At 42.8% G+C, this 23425-nt stretch overlaps 1 protein-coding gene across 1 annotated transcript; it reads right to left on the bottom strand.

The window, feature by feature from the left end:
- Positions 1-1702: 1702 nt before the first annotated feature.
- Positions 1703-22377, bottom strand: LOC311131795 (nectin-4-like). Its single transcript, XM_084164924.1, has 12 exons — positions 21881-22377; positions 14365-14486; positions 14179-14254; positions 13434-13601; positions 12485-12763; positions 9983-10100; positions 6025-6176; positions 5652-5811; positions 5431-5506; positions 5159-5230; positions 4629-4805; positions 1703-4435 (listed from the first exon to the last, which is right to left on the bottom strand). Exons 1-12 carry the CDS (start codon positions 21912-21914, stop codon positions 4037-4039), a joined length of 1833 nt encoding a protein of 610 aa, XP_084021050.1. The 5' UTR covers positions 21915-22377; the 3' UTR covers positions 1703-4036.
- Between the last annotated feature and the right edge of the window lie 1048 nt (positions 22378-23425).

Genomic DNA, 23425 nt, shown 5'->3' with positions numbered 1-23425 from the left:
TACGTCCAAGGAAGGCTCACAGATCACAAAGAACCAGTATAGTCTAGCATTTGAAGACACAATCCTTATCTCATTTTACCCCCTAAAACAGCTCTTCACATCAATCACAGCCTGCCAGGTGTCACAGCCTACATTAGAAAGAATGCATTCTTGACTGGGCTAAGTTAGTCATCCCATCAATTTAGGAGAATAATAAATCCCCAATAGATTCTAGGTCCAGTTGAATGTGAAGCAACCTTTTGTGAAAGACTATTATCAAAATCAACCAGTTGATCTTCAAAGGCATTGCAGTACTACTTTCGGAGATATCCCAGAGTCAAAGTGAGATTAAATCACTGAAAATGAAGCTATTGGAGATTACTGATGGTAAGGAGATACCTGAAAACACAGTGGAATGAACTCCACAGACAGTGGAAGGGGAGGAATGGACGAGATTACCATATTCACCAGAGTTTGCAGAGGATTTAGAGGTTTGTTATATTTGACATGTTTGCATGAATTATGCAGGCCAGGGGGCTAACTTTATCAGTGGGCATAAGCCCTTTACTATTATGATCCTTGAATCACATGACTTGACGGGTTGTACCGTTGAGCAAGGCAATTAACTCCCTAACCTCTTCCAGGGGTGCTGCTCTGTGACTATGTTGGAGATCCATTTACAAATTATATATTTTTTCAGGTTGACATGCAAACTCCCATTGGTGAGGCTGACAAGGCTACAAATAGCAAGGAGACCACGTTCAAAGTTAAAACCAGAGGTTCACCCAAGTGTTCATTCAGAAGAGTGAGCATTCCAGTACTCTGTGTCGGATGTTTCAAAATCAAGTATACGCTTAGCGACAATAAGAAGAGTCAACACGGAATCCAAGCCGTATGCTTGCGACAAATGCCCAATAACCTTCATTCGGTCGAGGTACCTTAAGAAGCATCAAGCCTCGCACCTGACCAGCAAGCCGTTAGCGTGCAGCTACTGTGGAAAGGCTTCAAAGGTCAACGTAAGCGCAAGAGACACGAACGCACCCACACAGAAGAACCGCCTAATAACTGACGAATGTGGCAAGGGTTTCTATGAACACAAATCCTAAAGTCCTTGCACACAGGAGAGAAGCCGTTCGTCTGCAATCACAGCGGTAAAACCTTTGCTCTGGCGTCCCACCTCAAAACCCACGTCTGTGGGAAATGTAGCAAAAAAATAAGGATATCATACATTTCAGAAGCCATATGGTTCAGGGTTGTTGAGAGGAGGCTGCGGCATTGGTTTGTTTGACTTAATCAGTATCTTCTTTCTAATATTGGAAGTAATCTAATACTGCTTCCTGAAAGAAGCCACTGGGAGGACGCAGGTTAAAGGCACAACCTGTAGCTTTCATTCTGACAATGCTTTGACGTTCATCGTTATTTTGGAATTGTGAATAAAGTTGTAAAATGTTCTTGTTTCACTATAATAATGCATGTTTACGTTTTAATCAATATACAATCATTCAACTTTGCTATATGATAGAGAACAGTACCACAAGTTTTGAAATGATTTTGATAAATGTCAAATATAAGGCTATAATGATAGTCACTCCAAAACAATAATAATAGGGCCTATCACCAAGTCACTACTCAACCACGACTCAGTCATTTATATTACATTTAAGTCATTTAGCAGACGCTCTTATCCAGAGCGACTTACAAACAGTCACAACTCAACCACGACTCAAACCCTTTTATTTCACAATAATACATTGCTCAGACAGACTCACTCCCTGAATTAACACATCTCCATGTTTAGAAGTCATACAGGGATGGATTTAGTGCAACGTTCTGAAAGTTGCAGATAGAAATAGAATGAATAGAGCTGACAATTCCTTGTTCTACCAATCATATCTATTATACATTTCTGAATCTGAACTTTCTGTTACAACATCCTTCTGAACAGGCCCCAGTTGTGGCAACTGTAGCTCGTGGTTAGGGCCAGGAGTTTTCACATGACCATGTGACCTCGCCAGGAAAAACCCTGTCTGCAGACCCTTGAAGCAAGGTCCATGCACTTTCTTCCTCTCTTGCACTATCCACTAGCGCACACCAGGGGGCGGGGTATATACTTCCAACCTCTTACATTCTATGTAGGTATTACATTCACTTAGAAAGATCATAGTGTTGCAGTATTATACAAAGGAAAATTGTTATAGAAAATAATGGAATGATACTGCTACTCTCCTAAAGAAGAACATGTGCATTAAAACAATATAAAGTTCCACACATGAATCCCATACATACAATACAATTACATACAAACCAGGGAACTACAATAAGCCATTTACTGGAACACGGCATGAAAGAAACCCACTTATAGAGATGTAGGCCCACAGCATGTCTGCGTCTGAAATGGCATCCTATGCCCTATATAGTGCACTTATTTTGACCAGCGGCTCTGGTCAAAAGTAATGCACTATGTAGGGAATAGGGTGTCATTTCGGACGCACTCAATTCATTATAATACAGTAAAATCAGACATAATAATACTTCATATTGGCCTAAAAAGCAAAGGCTCTTTTAACTGTATGTATACAAACATAGGCATATAACAGTTATATTGTCTAAATGTCTGGTGTAAGAAAATAGAACAATACAAGTCCTCAGTTTTAGTAGACTTTCACATAGGATCTCACTGTTGTGTAAAACGTTTCATATCAAGGCTGTTTGCAGTGGTGTGAAGTACTTAAGTAAAAAATACTTTAAACTACTATTGAAGTCATTTTTTGGGGTATCTGTAGTTTACTATTTATATTTTTGAAACATTTTACTTCACTACATTCTTTAAGAAAATAATGTACTTTTTACTCCATACATTTTCCCTGACACCCAAAAGTACTTGTTACATTTTGAACACTTAGCAGGACAGGAAAATGGTCGAATTCACACACTTATAAAGAGAACATCCCTGGTCATCCCTACTGCCTCTGATCAGGCGGACTCACTAAAAATATATCTTTGTTTGTAAATTGTGTTGGAGTGTGCCCCTGTCTATCCGTAAATGTAAAAAAAAAAAAAAAAAATTGTGTCGTCAGGTTTGCTTAATATAAGGACTTTGATGAGTAATATTTTTACTTTTGATACTTAAGTATATTTAAAACCAAATACTTTTAGACTTTTACTCAAGTAGTATTTTACTGGGTGACTTTCACTTTTACTTGAGTAATTTTCTATTAAGGTATCTTTACTTTACTCAAGTATGACAATTGGGTACTTTTTCCACTGCTAAAATGCAGTCTCTTTGGCTTTTGGCGTCAAAGACTATAGCGAGTTCAAAGTGATGTTGTTTGTGCACACCCAAGTTCATGGCAAGGAGGGGTATATCTAGATAAACTCCTGCCACACTTAAAGTCAGAAAGATGGACTCCATTTTAGGGTGAACAGAACAATATGTGTTGTATCCCCTCATCCAGAGGAAAGGAGGGTGAAAGTTCACCAACACAACGGGCAGGCGCTATTTGTGCTTCTGCTGAATGCCTCTTCTCTGAGTTCAGTTAGGAGTCACTGCATTAGTTGATATTCAAATACTGTATCTCAGTTACAGTGTCCTGTCATCAAGTCTTCAAAAATAATAATAAAATACAATACAAAATGCGTGGTGGAGTCTTTTTAGGGTACAAAATCATGTAAATGTCCTCTTGATGCTTCCTGGAGTGATCGTTATTGCTGTGATATTATATACAGTACAATGTTATGACTACTTTGGTCTATGTCCAACCTGACATTCATAAGCTTTTTATTTGACATGTCCAGCTCCTCTCCTGTGATACATATGTGTTACTTATTTGTATCTCTACACCAATCAGAAGCATTATCTGTTCACCAATCAAAACCTTTATCTGCTGATCAGACATATCTGAGAGCTTGAGGACGAAGGTGGAGGTATGCTCCAGAAGTGAAAAGGATGTAAACTGGCTGCCACTGAGTTATGCCACCACACCGGCGAGCACCTATCCCAAACAGTCACAACCAGTCCTTGTCGTATAGTGCGTCATCTGCCCTTGCCCGGACTCCTCTATACAATCTGGGCCTTGTGGATGAGGGAGGCGTGTGGGGATGGGGTGAGGGGGATGCCGTTGGGCTGGGGTTTGGGTCTCAACATTCCATTGTTCTGCTGGAAGTGATGGTTGAGTCCACGTTCCGCATCTGAGATCTGAGAACTGTTGTCCTGGTCCTCTGACCTCCCCTGATCTATCAGACTCATCCTGGGGCTTGTCCCCCGCTCTCCCTCCACACTTTCACCCTCCTCCTCTTCGTCTGTGACGGGAGGGTAGCTGCAGCTGAGAGGGGAGTGCCGTACATGTAAACCCCCCTCTGTTGGAATGATGGCGCTGCCGTTCAGGGACCTCAGCAGCTTGGTGGATTGTTCCATTGGGAAGGGAGAGGGTTGGATAGGCGGGTGGAGACGGGTTTCCTGTGAGTCAAACAGAGTCAAGGGGTAACCATGTGGTTAGATAGAGGAAATAAATAACTAGGGCTAATTTGAGTATGACTATTAGCAACCTATACTAAATGTATGAGTTTAAAAGGTTCACATTTTCATAGCAATTTACAAGAACGTGGGTATGCAATTCATGATTCCTCATGCCTCTCACACACACACTTACCAAAGACATAGTGCTATTCCGGACGTATGACTCCACCCTAAGTCTGTTCTCCTCTCTGTCTGTGGCTCTGCTCTCCCTCCCTCTTCGTGAAGAGTTGTTCAGAACAGGTCGACCCAGGTAGTCTAGCCCACCTCCCCCTACCAGAGTAGAGCGGCTGTCCCTGATGTGCCCTTGCTCCTGTGTGTGAAGAAAAGAGAGATCGAGAGAGAAAAATAGATTTAAAATGGCTTCCGAAGCAGGAGTTCCAGAACAGAAGATGGAGAGAAAGCATTAAGTCTTAATAACATAACGTATAATTAGTATGAAGTATAATTAATATACGGTATGTGCGATGCACTACTTTTCTTTTCACATATAAATGTTATTTAAAGAAAAGAAGCTCCTTACATTTCATTATTTATATAAATGTTAATTAAACATTAAAATAAGATTTGCCTGCCCCTCAGAGCTCAGAACTTAGCATCCATGAATATGGAGGCTAAATCTAAAGGCTTGCCTGCATGCAGAGAAAGAGTGAAATTAAGACTGACCCCTAGAGAGGACAGACTGGCCCGCAGTGTCCCCTCCACTCTGAGAGGGATATTCTCCTCCATCTGAAAGAACTAGGGATGAGAGAGGGGAGGGGGAGTGAACGGGAGGGAGACAGAGAGAGAGAGGGAGGGAGACAGAGAGAGAGATACCATATTAGCTCGAGGCAAATAGATAATGCTCGTGGAATTGCAAGTATTTATTTACAAAATGACTGCATGCCTAGACTGTTGAGTAGAGACCACAGATTGTGAGACATGGTCATATTATATACCTGTCCTCTAGCATCCGTACTGACTGAGTTGACTCTCCTGAAAGAGGCCTGTCTGGAGAGAGTACTGATCTCCTCCCTGAGAGCGAGAGAACGAGAGAAAGAGAGATAAAAGCGTTGTTAAATATTCTTAATTCAAAAAGCATTTACTGTTTCGGCGTAACATTTATAATTTAGATTCTAGAATGATTTTAGGGGAGTTACTGCGGGGTTTGAAAACATACTTCTTTACAGTCAGTTCTTTCTCCAGTTTCTTGTTTTTGCGTTTGTGGTGACGGGTCACTGAGATTACTACGATGACCATGATGAGTAGCAGTCCTCCGGCCACCCCTCCCACTATGATCATCAGGAGACTATTGAACAACGCCGGATTCTGAGGCAACTCTGTGGGAAAGGGACAACAGGAAGTGATGTCATATTCTTAAACAACATACACATCATATTGAATACAGAAGTGAACATATAAGCCAAATGCTTAAATGGCACCATTAATTTAATACAGAGTTATTTCTTTAGGACAGAAACATGGCCTACAGCAAAAAGAAAAACTCCCATACATCCCAAAAGTTATTTGTTTTATATGACAGCACAACCTACCTGTCACAGTGATCTCCACCTCTGCTTTCCCCACCCCCACAACGTTATTGGCCACACATTGGTAGATGCCAGCGTCTGTCAGGCTGAGGGGCCTATTAAACAGCAGGGATCCATTTCTTGCCGTTACGCCCTCTGGTAAGGCTCCACCCTTCCTGCGCATAACAGAAATACTATAGCACTTAACATAGGGTTTAACAGAAGAATACAGTATATCCTACAATAATGGGCTGAATGTCATGACTCTATTAACGCCCAACACCACTCACAGAACCTGAACGCACTCCTTTAACACACCCAACAGTATCATACAAAACATCACATTCAAAACAACAACAATGACCCGAACATCATAGCAACACATCTCAAATTACTATTGGTCACCAAACAACACTAACCCGAAAGGTCAAATGAGCACCACAATGACATGAAGCAGTGTTTGAGGCCACAACAAACCAGGACCCATATTCAGAAAGCATCACAGAGTAGGAGTGCTGATCTAGGATCAGTTTGGGCTTTAAATCATATCATGAATAAGAGGGGGGACCTGATCCTAGATCAGCACACCTACTCTGATACACTGTGAATACGGGCCCAGAACTCCCATTTCAAACGTCTTATATATGAACAATAGGCTACTATATAGCTTTGAGTCCTGTTCTGGGACTTTTGAACAGACCCTATATGAGCCCCAATAAGCAGGAGAAAACAGAAACCGTAACATTTTACATAGACACAGATCACACTGCCTGATAATGTTCTAAACAAATCCACAGTCTAGCCTTCCTCCCCCATCGCATGCCCACTTTGGCTCGATACCTCCCACTTCCCCCATTCCTTGTCTTTCGACCCCTCCTATTCGGGGCCAACACTCATCCCTTTCTCTTCCCTCTCTCACCCCCCCCCCCCCCCCCCCCCCCTCCCTCCCTCCCTCGTGTGAAACTGCCTCCTCTGTCTGCTCTCTGCACAAGCTGCAACACGACACTATTACAGGTTATTACTTCACCTGCTGCTTTGTACAAAGAGGCAAACTGGTTTACCCAGTGCATGGGTGCGTGCGGGTGGGCGTTGTGTGTGTGTTAAGTACACTACCCTACGTATTTATTTGGACAGTGAAGCTAAATGTTTAATTTGGCTCTATACTCCATCAAATGTTTCATATGAGGTGACAGTACAGAATGTCACCTTTTATTTGAGGGTATTTTCATACATATTTGTTTTACCTTTTAGAAATGAAAGCACTTTATGTATCTAGTCCCCCCATTTGAAGGTGTCATAAGTATTTTGACAAATTCACTTATAGTGTATTAAAGTAGTTAAAAGTTGTATTATTTGGTCCCTTATTCCCAGCATGCAATGACTATATCAAGCTTGTGACTCTACAAACTTGTTGGATACATTTGCAGTTTGTTTTGGTTGTGTTTCAGATTATGTTGTGCCCAATATCAATGATTTTATTTTACCTTTAATTGACCCAGTTAGTCTCATTGACATTAACAATATATTTTACAAGAGAGACTTGGCCAAAATAGCAGCACACAAAGTTGCAGACACATTTACAACATAAAACACAAAGCACTACAGTTAAAAAACATTTACACATTGAACAGCAAGATGGTTTGGGACAGTGTGGTGCAAACTAAGGGTCAAAACATTGACAGCCCCCCACTTCATTATCCATCATAGTGTTTAACCTAGCTTTAAACTCATTCAAACGGATGAGCTCCTGTATTTTCAGGACCTTTTGAGGCTTGTTCAAATCGGAAGGGGCAGAGAACTGTAAAACATTTTTCACTAGCTCTGTATGGGTCTTAGGCACAATCAACACAACACAGTCATGTGAGCACAGGTGATAGTTTTCATTGGTCTGCTGGACAACATAGTTACACAAATAAAATGGGAGCTCTCTCAATATGGCCTTATAAATAACAATAATAATAATAATAATATGCCATTTAGCAGACGCTTTTATCCAAAGCGACTTACAGTCATGCGTGCATACATTTTTGTGTATGGGTGGTCCCGGGGATCGAACCCACTACCTTGGCGTTACAAGCGCCGTGCTCTACCAGCTGAGCTACAGAGGACCACTTATGGCCTAGCTCTGATCAAGGCCATTGACAACAAACTAGTTGGGCAATGTGTTTTTACTCAAAAGGGGAGCTGGTATGAACCCTCTTCAGAAAAGTCATTTGTGTGGCATAGTGTTTAAACACAAACACCGCAATCAAGTAGCTAATGATTTGTCATAGGTATGGAAATATATGACTCTTCTCTTAGCTCTCTGGTAGTGGGTCAGTGTGAAATAGTCAAAGAGAAGCTAGCTATAGCTATGCTTACACTGGTTGTGTAAGTTGGTGTAGTGAAAGTAGGGTTGGAGAGACACCTGAAGACTTTCTGAACTACACACAAGACTAGTTCACGCCTGGCACGACACGGGCTATCTCTGGCATAGGTTTTAAACAGAGGTCAAGCTGTAAAATGCACGAGAAAGTACCAATAAAATAAAAACATACCAATAATTTAATCTCCGAAGAGCTAAGGACGGTGTCGTTTTGGGATCACTTTTATTGTAAATAAGAATAGAATATGTTTCTGAACAATTCTACATTAATGTGGATATGGATAAGCATGAATGAATTGTGAATAATGAGGAGTGAAAAAGTTAGAGGCATACATATCATACTCCCTTGGAAAGAATGCTAGCCTCTCCTGTTATTGGTAACGGTGAGAGGTTAGCGTGTTTTGGGGGTATGATCTTTGTGCCTCTTTAACTTTCTTACTCATCATTCATCACGAGTGTGCGGCATCGTGTGTGTTTTAAGGAGGAGTACACGTAAGTAAGGAGCGATTCAGTGTAACAAGAGATCTCAGTCTTAAGTATATAAGGGTGAGATTGACGGAATCAGTGTGGGTGTGTGAGCATACTGTGTGTGTGTCTTGTGTGTGTGTGTGTGTGTGTGTGTGTTACTAACACACACACACGCCTTGCAGGTGTGTTCATGTGACTAACAGCTTAAGACTTGGTGACACGTCTCACCACACTAGTTTCATTGAAATTATGTGGAAACAACATTGATTCAACCAGTGTGTGCCAAGTGGGCCATGATCCAGTAAACCACACATATAAAAATATATCACTTCTGACTGAGACTCTAAATTCCCCCAAAGGCCTAACTGTCACTTTTTATTAATGAGACATTTTTCTGAAGCAATTTCCAGTAGATGGTTCGTTCCACCTCTACCCTCTACCACTCCCCGAGAATGGTTTAATCCACCATGCAGGATGTCTTCCAAAGGCTACCAGAAAAATGTGTCAGGTGAGAAACCACAAGAACTTCAGTCAGCTCCGCCTTTATTGGATTGCTTCAGCACAGCAATCATCACCGTGTATGACAATACAGTACCAGTAAAAAGTTTGGATAAACCTACTCATTCAAGGATTTTTCTTTATTTTGACTATTATCTACATTGTAGAATAATAGTGAAGACATCAAAACTATGAAATAACACATATGGAATCATGTGAGAGAATGCCAAGAGTGTGCAAAGCTGTCATCAAGGCAAAGGGTGGCTACTTTGAAGAATCTCAAATACAAAATATATTTTGATTTGTTTTACACTTTTTTAGTTACTACATGATTCCATATGTGTTATTTCATAGTTTTGATGTCTTCACTATTAATCTACAATGTAGAAAATAGTAAAATTAAAGAAAAACCCTGGAAATATTCAAGTCAATCACCTTATTATGACAACCTGGCAAGTGGAACTCATAGCAAAACTAGAAACAACGCCTGACCTCCCCGTTTGGCTTAGTAACACCTTTAAAACTGACTAATAGAATTACCAGTAAATCAAACAAAAACAGATTAGCCAGACAGACAGAGTGAGACAGTTTAGTCAGTCAGACAGACAGACAGACAGACAGAGGCCGTCAGGCAGGAAGGGCAGGTGTTACCTTGTCCAGGTGAAACTCTGTGGTTTGGGGTTTCCTCCACTGACACAGCTGAGGACAGCTCCCTCCAGACCAGCATACCAGTTCTGATCAAACCCTGAGATCTCTGCATTGGGAGGATCTACAACAGAGAAACAAGATCAGAGAGCAATTGATTTTAACACGCATGGACAATGCTACTACAGGATAATATCCCATGTGTAGGCTTCACCAGGTCATTTGTCTGAGCATATTATTTACTGCATGGTTATGCTGTTTGCCTTGTAACTGCAGGTATGCATTTCTGTGGCCTAATACAAGCTTGGGTTAATTCATGGTAAATATGGCAGCAAATGAGAGGGGCCCTCAATAATGTTTTTCATATAATTGAAGAAAATTGGTGGGGATTAGCTTCAGATCTAGCTGGCTAGCTAGCAACAAGTCTGAGCTCTGGCTAAAATGGAACGTAGGTGTAAATCTGGGGCTCAAAAGCAACGAAAAAAAGGGAGACCAGGATTAAAAAAAAAACCTGGTCATATGTACCCTTAACACATTTATTTAGTCAAGTTAAGCAGCATGAGAAGATTGAGACTAACAACAACGTCCCTGACACTAACAGTGAATCCGGTGACCGTGGCAATGACAGGAGCAGCAGCTGCATGGCAGCGTCAAATTACAAAGGGAGGAAAGAAAGTGTCATAATGAGTTGAATTATTATCCGAATAAATATGCCATTTATAGGCTACACCGCGTCATTTCTCTGTGTGTATTATTTACTGCATTCAGAGTATTCAGACCCCTTGACTTTTTCCAAATGTTGTTACGTTACAGCCTTATTCTAAAATTGATTAAATCGTTTTTTTCACTCAACAATCTACACACAATACACCATAATGACAAAACAAAAACATTTTTTTAGAATTTTTTGCATATTTATAAAAAATAGAAAACTGAAATATTACATTTGCATAAGTATTCAGACCCTTTACTCAGTACTTTGTTGAAGCACCTTTGGCAGCGATTACAGCCTTGAGTCTTCTTGGGTATGACGCTACAAGCTTGGCAGACCTGTATTTGGGACATTTCTCCCATTCTTCTCTGCAGATCCTCTCAAGCTCTGTCAGCTTGGATAGGGAGTGTCGCTGGGAGTGTCGCTGCACAGCTATTTTCAGGTCTCTCCAGAGATGTTCGATCGGGTTCAAGTCCAGGCTCTGGCTGGGCCACTCAAGGACATTCAGAGACTTGTCCTGAAGCCGCTCCTGCATTGTCTTGGCTGTGTGCTTAGGGTCGTTGTCCTGTTGATGGTGAACCGCTCTGGAGCAGGTTATCCTCAAGGATCGCGCTGTATTTTGCTCCGTTCAGTAACGTAACAAAATGTGGAAAAAGTCAAGGGGACTGAATACTTTCTGAATGCACTGTATATACAAAAGTATGTGGACACCCCTTCAAATTAGTGGATTTGACTATTTCTGCCACACCCGTTGCTGACAGGTGTATAGAATTGAGCATACGGACATGCAATCTCCATAGACAAATATTGGCAGTAGAATGGCCCTACTGAAGAGCTCAGTGACTTTCAACGTGGCACCGTCATAGGATGCCACCTTTCCAACAAGTCAGTTCGTCAAATTTCTGCCCTGCTAGAGCTACCTTAACCCCATCAAACACCTTTGAGATGAATTGGAACGCCGACTGCGAGTCAGGCCTAATCGCCCAACCTCAGTGCCCGACCTCACTAATGCGCTTGTGGCTGAATGGAAGCAAGTCCCCGCAGCAATGTTCCAACATCTAGTGGAAAGCCTTTCCAGAAGAGTGGAGGCTGTTATAGCAGCAAAGGGGGGACCAACTCCATATTAATACCCATGATTTTGGAATGAGATGTTCGACGAGCAGGTGTCCACATACTTTTGGTCATGTACTGTAGCTATTTGTCTTGTAACTGCTGGTACGAATGTCTTTAGCCTAATCCAAGCTTGTGTTCATCATGGTAGATAAAATTTGCTTAAATCATTGGTAAATTAAATTAAAAAGCAATATTATCTGTACATGTTTGACTTGGGAAATGAGGTAGTGATTGTCCATACTGAGTAAGATTTGACGCACAGGAGGGGGGCCCCTGGCTATGCCTCACACCCATGGGAGTGAAAGCTAAGCTCTGACCCTGGTAACCACCATTTTTATGTACTCAATTAACTAGTCCACATGTTCTGGTGGTCTAGGCACATGTACACAACCACGAAGACCAGGGTTTGATCCATGCCTCCACCTTTCCCACTTTGTCTTCCTAATCTGTCTCCCCGCTGTTTCTAATTTGTCTAAATAAAAAAGCAAAAATCCCCTAAATAATTGTTTCTAATATTTATTTTCTAAATTTGTCAATTTGGAATGAAGCATAAGAGGTCAGAGGTCAAGCATAAAACATATATGGCTTGTTAGCTGGTTTAATAAGTAATTAATTGGCGACTAAACTCAATGAGATGTGCATTAAGTATCTAGAATTGTAGTTATTATGGAGTCTGAACTCACAGTGCACCACCAGGTTGTTGGTGATCCTACGGGGTCCCTCCAGAGTCGGGTGCCACACCAGACAGTCCAGCCTCTTCCCGTTCATACTCCTCAGGGGGTGCAGCGAGTAGTGAATGGAGACTGACCTACCCACCGAGCTCCTGTTCTGTGAACTGCCCGTCAGGTCCGTGTCCCAGGAGAGGCTGGGGGGGGGGCGGGCCACGGAGCGGCAGGAGGCGGCCAATCGGTAGGACTGGCCCTCGACAAGGACCACGGGGTCCAGGGAGGAGATGGGTGTGGCTGTGGTGGGGGTGAGGTCAAGGGTCAAATGTCAAGGATCAAGAATGTTCACCTGTCAGACTTGCTTCAGGGAGAGGAAGCAACTAATCACTGGTCTTAGTGTTTTGTTTGGGGAGGTGATTTTAGGACTAATCTTAGAACTGGTCTTAGTTGTTAGTTGGAGGTTCATCTGTTCCTAGATCAGTGACATGATACTTCAGGGGGTGGAAGTCACTAAGCACTGCACTAGGATCAGCTTTGTCATGACCCAAGCTGAGAACTAATCTTCTCCGTTAGGTAGGTGTTTAAAAACCCCTTGATCAGCTCTTTGAGGATACTTAATCCTAAAAAACTCAGACAGCTGGATACACTGACAGTCACAAGGACAGTTCTTAATCGTTTACTGATCTTGTGGCTTATATGACTACTATTACCACAACTGAAGCTATTGTTTTAGCTGGTAATACTACAACTGACACCTGTTCCCATCATCATCATTATCAACAACATCATCATCCTCATTATCATCATCATCATCAACATCCTCATTATTATCAACATCATCATCATCGTCATCATCCAACCAATCAACCACTCTCTTTCCATTAAAAGATATAGGCCATAGAAGGACATTATACTCTGTAAATCAAAGTGATACAATGAGGAAGAGGAAGTAAGGGGAGGGACTTACTCCACACGGTGAGTGACAGCTGTCGTTCAAAGTTCCCAGAGGGGAAGGTGCTGATGTGACAGTTGTACCTGCCCTCGTCTGACTCCACAGTGTTCATGATGATCAGAGACGAGTCCACCGTGGGCTCACTGCTGCCGAACCGCACACGCCCCGAGTACTGACCAAACTCTGAGAGAGGGGGAGGAGGAGAGAGATAGACGAGAGAGGAAGAGAGATATTGGGGAGGCAAAAAGAGAGAGATGGAGGAGTAGCTAGGTTAAAAGTGCATCTGTAGTTTTGTCAACTACTTGTGAGGCTTCGAGTGTTAGCAAAGAGGGTGAACTACCAATATAATGTAGTGATCCTCACTATATGAGCCTTGTTACGATTCCCACCAAGTGGGTTAACCCTATTGGCACAATGCGTACGGTGTTTGCCTTTCACACCAGCGACTCGGGTTCGCTTCCCTGCCGCGTCGTTCACTACAGTGGTGTCAGAAGTGGGATGCCGGCTGTGAGGTCATCGGAACCCACAACCCGGACGTGTGAGGAGGCTGAGTAGCCGAAGCGCGGGGACGCGCTTTCCCGTTCAGATGGGGCAGTCCTTGCTATATGTTACAATTCCCACCAAGTGGGTTAACCCTATTGGCATGAAATGTTGGGTGTTTGCCTTTCACGCCAGCGACCTGGGTTCGCTTTCCTGCCCTGCCGTTCGCTACAATATTATAAAGAGAAAGATGGTTGACCCTACTATATACGTGTCCTACCTGTGTGTCCGGCAGTGTGGTGAACTGTGATCATCTGGTCCTTGGTACCATCTGCTTTCTCCTTGGTCCAGGTGACCTGTGACAAGGAGAGGCGAGACACCATCATGTTAGGGACGTATTTTCTAATATAAAACCGGATATGTTGTACAGAGAATTATGGGTACTGTAGTAAATCATGCTTCAGACCTGAACCACCACCTGGCCCACTTCCACCTTGAACCGGCAGGGCAGCCGGGTCTCAACCTCGGTCAAGGAGCGCATCGAGAACAGGGGAGAGGGCTCCACAAAGTCCCCCTGCACCACAGCAACTGGGGGAGAGAGAGAAAGAGGGGGATAGGGTGGGAAGGAGAAAGGGAGGAAGAGGGGGGAGAGACAGCGAGAGAAAGAGAGAGACTTATTTGCTGACTTTATTGTCCCCTTGGGGAAAATATGTGTGGCATCGTAAACGTCATTATAGAAAACACAGAATAAAGACAATTACAATATAGCTAAATACAATACGTCACAGTGTAGTATAGAGAGAGAGAGAGAGAGAGAGAGAGAGAGAGAGAGAGATAGAGAGGGGGGGAGAAAGAGCAGAGAGATAGAGGTTGAGAGATAGAGAATGAGAGGTTGAACGACATTAGGGAGACTGTGCACTGAAACATGACTGAGGATTAGTAACCTAACACTCTTCTCAGTGTCCTTCCGTATACTTTAGGGGATGAACAACAGAAAGTATGAGAAGAGAAGAGGTGTAGAGAACAGAGAGATGTGGAAAGTTTGTTTGCAAAGAACATAGAGAGGCCAAGAGATAGGGGGGAAGGAATTTAAGAGAGCACAAAAAGAAAGGGAGACAGTCAGGGGGAGGACAGAGAGAAACAGGTGTATGAAAGCAAGTGATTAGATGAGAAGATATATTAATTGACTTGTTGGACTAGTTAACTGTTCATACCAGTTTATAGTGAACCCCTTAGTGTCCAGAGAAACACACATGCCTCCCACACACACACACAGTTCATGCAAACGCATGCATGAACGCACACACACAAACACATGCATATACAGTACATACAGTGGGGAAGAAAAGTTTTTAGTCAGCCACCAATTGTGCAAGTTCTCCCACTTAAAAAGATGAGAGAGGCCTGTAATTTTCATCATAGGTACACGTCAACTATGACAGACAAATTGAGAAAAAAAATCCAGAAAATCACATTGTAGGATTTTTAATGACTTTATTTGCTAATTATGGTAGAAAATAAGTATTTGGTCACCTACAAACAAGCAAGATTTCTGGCTCTCACAGACCTGTAACTTCTTCTTTAAGAGGCTCCTCTGTCCTCCACTCGTTACCTGTATTAATGGCACCTGTTTGAACTTGTTATCAGTATAAAAGACACCTGTCCACAACCTCAAACAGTCACACTCCAAACTCCACTATGGCCAAGACCAAAGAGCTGTCAAAGGACACCAGAAACAAAATTGTAGACCTGCACCAGGCTGGGAAGACTGAATCTGCAATAGGTAAGCAGCTTGGTTTGAAGAAATCAACTGTGGGAGCAATTATTAGGAAATGGAAGACATACAAGACCACTGATAATCTCCCTCGATCTGGGGCTCCACGCAAGATCTCACCCCGTGGGGTCAAAATGATCACAAGAACAGTGAGCAAAAATCCCAGAACCACACGGGGGGACCTAGTGAATGACCTGCAGAGAGCTGGGACCAAAGTAACAAAGCCTACCATCAGTAACACACTACGCCGTCAGGGACTCAAATCCTGCAGTGCCAGACGTGTCCCCCTGCTTAAGCCAGTACATGTCCAGGCCCGTCTGAAGTTTGCTAGAGTGCATTTGGATGATCCAGGAGAGGATTGGGAGAATGTCATATGGTCAGATGAAACCAAAATAGAACTTTTTGGTAAAAACTCAACTCGTCGTGTTTGGAGGACAAAGAATGCTGAGTTGCATCCAAAGAACACCATACCTACTGTGAAGCATGGGGGTGGAAACATCATGCTTTGAGGCTGTTTTTCTGCAAAGGGACCAGGACGACTGATCCGTGTAAAGGAAAGAATGAATGGGGCCATGTATCGTGAGATTTTGAGTGAAAACCTCCTTCCATCAGCAAGGGCATTGAAGATGAAACGTGGCTGGGTCTTTCAGCATGACAATGATCATTAAAAATAAATTCATAAAAAATCCTACAATGTGATTTTCTGGATTTATTTTTCTCATTTTGTCTGTCATAGTTGACGTGTACCTATGATGAAAATTACAGGCCTCTCTCATCTTTTTAAGTGGGAGAACTTGCACAATTGGTGGCTGACTAAATACTTTTTTCCCCCACTGTATACACACATGTATGTACGTACGCATGCATGCACACACACACGCACAACCTGTGTGTTTTCAGGTAGAACTGTAAACTCCCAGACCTAATTGATGTAGACATAACCAGTAATCTTATATTATCTACAATATCACACTGTTCTGCCAAGTCACAACATTGTTGATCCTCAACGAATGAAGTCCTGATTGCCGTCTGACTGCCTCATCCCCTCTGTGCATCAATAAATACACATTGGACACACACACACAAACACACACACACAGTCGGTCTCTATCTATGTCTCAGCCTCTGCCTCACACAAACCATGTCTCTGTATTCTTAATGCAAAACAGTCATTATACATCAGCATCTATAAATACAGTACAGAACGATAGACGCCGGCTGCAATCCTTCTCTGATCCCCATACAGACATACTTGTGTGTGTATGTGTGTGTGGGGGGGGGGGAGACAGAGAGAAAGAAAGGGAGAGAAGGAGGGAAAAAAAGAGAGACAGAGAGAGAGAGACAGAGAGACAGAGAGACAGAGAGAGAGAGAGAGACACAGATAGACATAGACACACAGAGAGAGAGAGAGAGAGAGAGAGAGAGAGAGAGAGAGAGAGAGAGAGAGAGAGAGAGAGAGAGGAGAGAGAGAGAGAGAGAGAGAGACCAAGAGACCGAGAGACAGAGAGAGGTTAAAGGTTAAATGCCTGCTCTTCGCAGATGACCTGTGCCTGCTGTCACCCACAGCACATGGCCTTACAGCAGAGCCTGGACCTGCTAGAACAGTACTGCCAGACCGGGACCCTGGCAGTAAACCCCAAAAAGACTAAAATAATGATTTTCCAGAGAATTAGACCAAAGTTCTCAATTGGTACAAAATATATAGAGTACTGCACACACTACAATTACTTATCAACTGGACACCTTAATGATGCAGTGAATGTACTGAGAGAGAAAGCACGCAGGGCATTCTACGCCATTAAATAACAAATTCAAATTGAAATACCTATTAAAATTTGGCTAAAACTAATTGAATGTGTCATTGAACCAATTGCACTTTATGGCAGCGAGGTGTGGGGACCACTTGCAAAACAAGATTTCACCAAATGGGACAAACCCCATTGAAACCCTACATGCAGAGTTCTGTGAGATTATCCTACATGTCCAGAGGAAAACTACAAACAATACATTCAGGGAAGAATTAGGCCAATATCCACTAATAATAAAAACTCAAAAAATAGCAATTAAGTTTTGGAAACATCTAAAATACAGTGACCCCCTCTCATATCTTTACCAAGCCCTGCAATGCCAAGAGCTGAGCAAAGAAAAGAGTCCCCTCATCCAGCTGGTCCTGGGGCTGAGTTCACAAACCTGTTCTAATAACACACTGAAGCCTCAGGACCAGAACATCCAATCAATCAGAATAAACCAAATTACAACACAGTCAAAACAAAACTACATTGCTTATTGGGAAACACAAGCACAAGCACAAAGTAAAATGCAGTGCTATCTGGCTCTAAATCGACAGTACACCGTGGCTAACTATTTGACCATGGTTACTGATCAAAACCTTAGAAAAACCTTGACAAAGTACAGGCTCAGTGAGCACAGCCTTGCCATTGAGAAGGGTAGACACAGGAAAACCTGGCTCCCTGTAGAGGAAAGGCTGTGCAACCGCTGCACCACAGCAGAACCTGAGACAGAGCTGCATTTCCTGACAAAATGTCAAAAATATAAAACAATTAGAGTGTGTCATTTCCCAAAATTTTAAACCGTTTTTCAAGGTTTCAAAAACCTCTCTGATGAGAATAGGCTACCCGTCCTGTTGGGGGAGGACGCAGAGAGCTGTGGGTTGGCAGCGCACTACATTGCTGCCTGCCATAAGATGAGGGACAGTGTCTGACAGACCAACCAACCTGCACATGTCCTCTATATTGCATCACTGCCTGGTATGGCAACTGCTCGGCCTCCGACTGCAAGGCACTACAGAGGGTAGTGTGTACGGCCCAGTACATCACTGGGGCCAAGCTTCCTGCCATCCAGGACCTCTATACCAGGCGGTGTCAGAGGAAGGCCCTCAAAATTGTCAAAGACTCCAGCCACCCTAGTCATATACTGTTCTCTCTGCTACCGCACGGCAAGCGGTACCGGAGAGCCATGTCTAGGTCCAAAAGGCTTCTCAACAGCTTCTACCCTTAAGCCATCCGACTCCTGAACAGCTAATCATGACTACCCGGACTATTTATTTATTTTTTATTTATTTCACCTTTATTTAACCAGGTAAGCCAGTTGAGAACAAGTTCTCATTTACAACTGCGACCTGGCCAAGATAAAGCATAGTAGTGCGATAAAAACAACAACACAGAGTTACATATGGGGTAAAAAAAACATAAAGTCAAAAAAATACAACAGAAAATATATATACAGTGTGTGCAAATGTAGCAAGTTATGGAGGTAAGGCAATAAATAGGCTATAGTGCAAAATAATTACAATTAGTATTAACACTGGAATGCTAGATGTGCAAGAGATTATGTGCAAATAGAGATACTGGGGTGCAAAATAGCAAAATAAATAACAATATAGGGATGAGGTAGTTGGGTGGGCTAATTTCAGATGGGCTGTGTACAGGTGCAGTGATCGGTAAGGTGCTCTGACAACTGATGCTTAAAGTTAGTGAGGGAGATAAGAGTCTCCAGCTTCAGAGATTTTTGCAATTCGTTCCAGTCATTGGCAGCAGAGAACTGGAAGGAATGGCGGCCAAAGGAGGTGTTGGCTTTGGGAATGACCAGTGAGATATACCTGCTGGAGCGCAGACTACGGGTGGGTGCTGCTATGGTGACCAATGAGCTAAGATAAGGCGGGGATTTGCCTAGTAGTGATTTATAGATGGCCTGGAGCCAGTGGGTTTGACGACGAACATGTAGTGAGGACCAGCCAACAAGAGCGTACAGGTCACAGTGGTGGGTAGTGTATGGGGCTTTAGAGACAAAACGGATGGCACTGTGATAGACTACATCCAATTTGCTGAGTAGAGTGTTGGAGGCTATTTTGTAAATGACATCGCCGAAGTCAAGGATCGGTAGGATAGTCAGTTTTACGAGGGCATGTTTGGCAGCATGAGTGAAGGAGGCTTTGTTGCGAAATAGGAAGCTGATTCTAGATTTAACTTTGGATTGGAGATTCTTAATGTGAGTCTGGAAGGAGAGTTTACAGTCTAACCAGACACCTAGGTATTTGTAGTTGTCCACATACTCTAGGTCAGACCCGTCGAGAGTGGTGATTCTAGTCGGGTGGGCGGGTGCCAGCAGCGTTCAATTGAAGAGCATGCATTTAGTTTTACTAGTGTTTAAGAGCAGTTGGAGGCTACTGAAGGAGTGTTGTATGGCATTGAAGCTCGTTTGGAGGTTTGTTAACACAGTGTCCAATGAAGGGCCAGATGTATACAAAATGGTGTCGTCTGCGTAGAGGTGGATCTGAGAGTCACCAGCAGCAAGAGCGACATCATTGATATACACGGAGAAAAGAGTCGGCCCAAGAATTGAACCCTGTGGCACCCCCATAGAGACTGCAATAGGTCCAGACAACAGGCCCTCCGATTTGACACATTGAACTCTATCTGAGAAGTAGTTGGTGAACCAGGCGAGGCAGTCATTTGAGAAACCAAGGCTATTTAGTCTGCCAATAAGAATGCGGTGGTTGACAGAGTCGAAAGCCTTGGCCAGGTCGATGAAGACGGCTGCACAGTACTGTCTATTATCGATCGCGGTTATAATATCGTTTAGGACCTTGAGTGTGGCTGAAGTGCACCCATGACCAGCTCGGAAACCGGATTGCATAGCGGAGAAGGTACGGTGGGATTCGAAATGGTCGGTGATCTGTTTGTTAACTTGGCTTTCAAATACTTTCGAAAGGCAGGGCAGGATGGATATAGGTCTGTAACAGTTTGGATCTAGAGTGTCACCCCCTTTGAAGAGGGGGATGACCGCGGCAGCAATCCAATCTCTGGGGATCTCAGACGTTACGAAAGAGAGGTTGAACAGACTAGTAATAGGGGTTGCGACAATTTCGGCGGCTAGTTTTAGAAAGAAAGGGTCCAGATTGTCTAGCCCAGCTGATTTGTAGGGGTCCAGATTTTGCAGCTCTTTCAGAACATCAGCTGTCTGAATTTGTGTGAAGGAGAAGCGGGGGGGGCATGGGCAAGTTGCAGCGGAGGGTGCAGAGTTGGTGGCCGGGGTAGTGGTAGCCAGGTGGAAAGCATGGCCAGCCGTAGCAAAATGCTTGTTGAAATTCTCGATTATTGTAGATTTATCGGTGGTGATAGTGTTTCCTAGCCTCAGTGCAGTGGGCAGCTGGGAGGAAGTGCTCTTATTCTCCATGGACTTTACAGTGTCCCAAAACTTTTTGGAGTTTGTGCTACAGGATGCAAATTTCTGTTTGAAAAAGTTAGCCTTTGCTTTCCTGACTGCTTGTGTATATTGGTTCCTAACTTCCCTGAAAAGTTGCATATCGCGGGGGCTATTTGATGCTAATGCAGTACGCCACAGGATGTTTTTGTGCTGGTCAAGGGCAGTCAAGCCCCCCCCACCCCCACCCCCTCTTTTACACTGCTGCTACTCTGTTTATTATTTATGCATAGTCACTTTAACTCTACCCACATGTACATATTACCTCAATTACCTCGACTAGCCGGTGCCCCCGCACATTGACTCTGCACCTAAAATGTGATTTGATTTGATATTGTTATTGTTCAATGGTTATTTTGACACTTGGTTATTGCTGTTACTGTTGTCCCGTTGACAATATTGATTATTATTATTTTAATTATGTTAATAGTGTAAATATCCAAAGTAAGCTTTGGCAATATGTACATTGTTACGTCATGCCAATAAAGCAAATGTAATTGAATTGAGACAGAGACAAGACAGAGACAGAGAGAAAGAGAGAGAGAGAGAGAGAGAGAGAGAGAGAGAGAGAGAGAGAGAGAGAGAGAGAGAGAGAGAGAGAGAAAGAGAGAGAGAGAGAGAGAGTTGGACTGAATCGTAAACATGAGGGAGGGAAATTGATCAACTGCAGCCTGTTTTTCCAGAAATATCAGACAACACCTCAAGTGTTGTTCATCTAATCCAGAAAAGACACAAGAAGCTGGACAAGAGCCAAAATTGGAAGTAGCCTACTTTTATAATTATATTTTAAAAAACTACTTGGTAGGTAAATTACAAAAATACATAAGACAACAGGTAAACCAAAATAAAAATGCAGAGCTTTAGTTAACTTTCAATATATTTGTCATTATTGTGTGAAGCTTTCATAGAAAATTATATTGCCTTACTTAGTGCAGTGTTACTATTGATCATAGTCTAAACATTAAATCATGAATAAATCACTTACTGAAACTCCCAAGGATCCACAGCAGCAGTGTCATTCTCCCCGGTTCGGTGGAGTGGTCCGCCCGACTGCTCCTTGATAGTCCTGAATACAGTTAAAGGTGTGTGGTCTAGTCCAACGCTGGAATCAGTCAGGACATTAGTCCAAGAAGTTCCGCTCAACCTCGGTCAACTTTCTTTCATCCAATTCCAAATCCAAGACAAGAGTGTAAAGAAGTCTAAAAGTAGTATTGATCTTAGGTATAGCCAAAGTTTATGATTCAATAATATGTTGTATGCTGTTGTTGGCTCATCTTATTCCAATAAATCCTTTGGAAAGTTGCTCTCCCTCCGTGCGAAACTTGTTGCCTATTCCTTTTTGGCAAAATAATAATTTATGGCTAATGAAATAAACAAAGTATGTTCTGTTTCTTTCACACCATATTCTGGCTTCTCAAAAGTAGGAGTGGTTCAGCCTACCTGTTTTCTGGGATACACCTGTTGCAAGCGCTCTTTCTCTCTGACACACACAACTCGGAAGTCACCTTTCCAGTTTAGTTAGAACAACAAACTTATTTTTACCTCTTGCACGATAGGTGTATCCTTGCTACAATACATCATGATCTACATCTATCCCTTTATGCATCAGAAAATGAATAGTTTCATTGCTTGACATCTACATAGGTGTGGTAATTTCAGAAGCTGTGGATGAAAAAGAGTTGTAAGCTCCGGCAGAATGACATCTCTACTGAAGGGGTTAAAGGAATGTCAACCTCTAAAACAGTTAGGAGCCCTCAGGCACTTTCAGTTGGGTAAACTGACTTCCCCTTTAAATTCTCCCTCCACTGTTTTCTGCTTTCAATTGACAGTGGCCATAGTAGCTGTTACAGCATCATTGCCATCCTGTGGCATACACTCAGCATTACATGTCAACTACATCAGACATTGAGTTAGGCGTAGCCCTTCCACGCAAGTTGATTTTGTTCCCCCACACCAGACGCGATCAGGACACGCAGGTTGAAATATCAAAATAAACTCTGAACCAATTATATTAATTTGGGGACAGGTCGAAAAGCATTAAACATTTATGGCAATTTAGCTAGCTAGCTTGCTGTTAGCTAATTTGTCCTGGGATATAAACATTGATATATTGGGTTGTTATTTTATCTGAAATGGACAAGGTCCTCTACTCCGACAATTAATCCACAGATAAAACGGTAAAAGTTTGTTTTCGAGTAATCTCTCCTCCTTCAGGCTTCTTCTTCTTATTTGGACTTTATATGGCGGTTGGCAACCAACTTTATGGTGCATTACCACAGCCAACTGGACTGGAGCGTAGACCTCAGTTCATCTTTCAATCACCCACGTCGGTATATGCTCCTAAACACCAATGAGGAGATGGGAGAGACAGGACTTGCAGCGCGTTGAGCGTCACAAATAGAACCGTTGACGTGCGCGAGCAGTCTAGGTGCAATGATTGAATAACATGTATGTGTAAATGTATTTTGCAATGCGTGCGGTGTGGTCAGCACGTTAGCCTCTGCCAAATCCCCAGGCCAACAACCGGATG

The sequence above is a fragment of the Coregonus lavaretus genome (genome assembly GCF_964263955.1).
Source record: "Coregonus lavaretus genome assembly, chromosome: 7".
NCBI classification, from domain to species: domain Eukaryota; kingdom Metazoa; phylum Chordata; class Actinopteri; order Salmoniformes; family Salmonidae; genus Coregonus; species Coregonus lavaretus.
Note: the sequence above shows the minus strand (reverse complement) of the source record. Positions and strands in the feature narration are given on the sequence as shown.

Excerpts from the sequence above, each read along its gene's own strand:
- LOC311131795 (XM_084164924.1), bottom strand. The coding sequence starts at position 21,914 with ATGACACTGCTGCTGTGGATCCTTGGGAGTTTCA. Across the intron at positions 5,812-6,024 it reads GGTGGAGATCACTGTGACAG|AGTTGCCTCAGAATCCGGCG; the intron begins GTAGGTTGTGCT and ends CCTTTCCCACAG. Across the intron at positions 4,436-4,628 it reads GGAATAGCACTATGTCTTTG|GAAACCCGTCTCCACCCGCC; the intron begins GTAAGTGTGTGT and ends TTTGACTCACAG.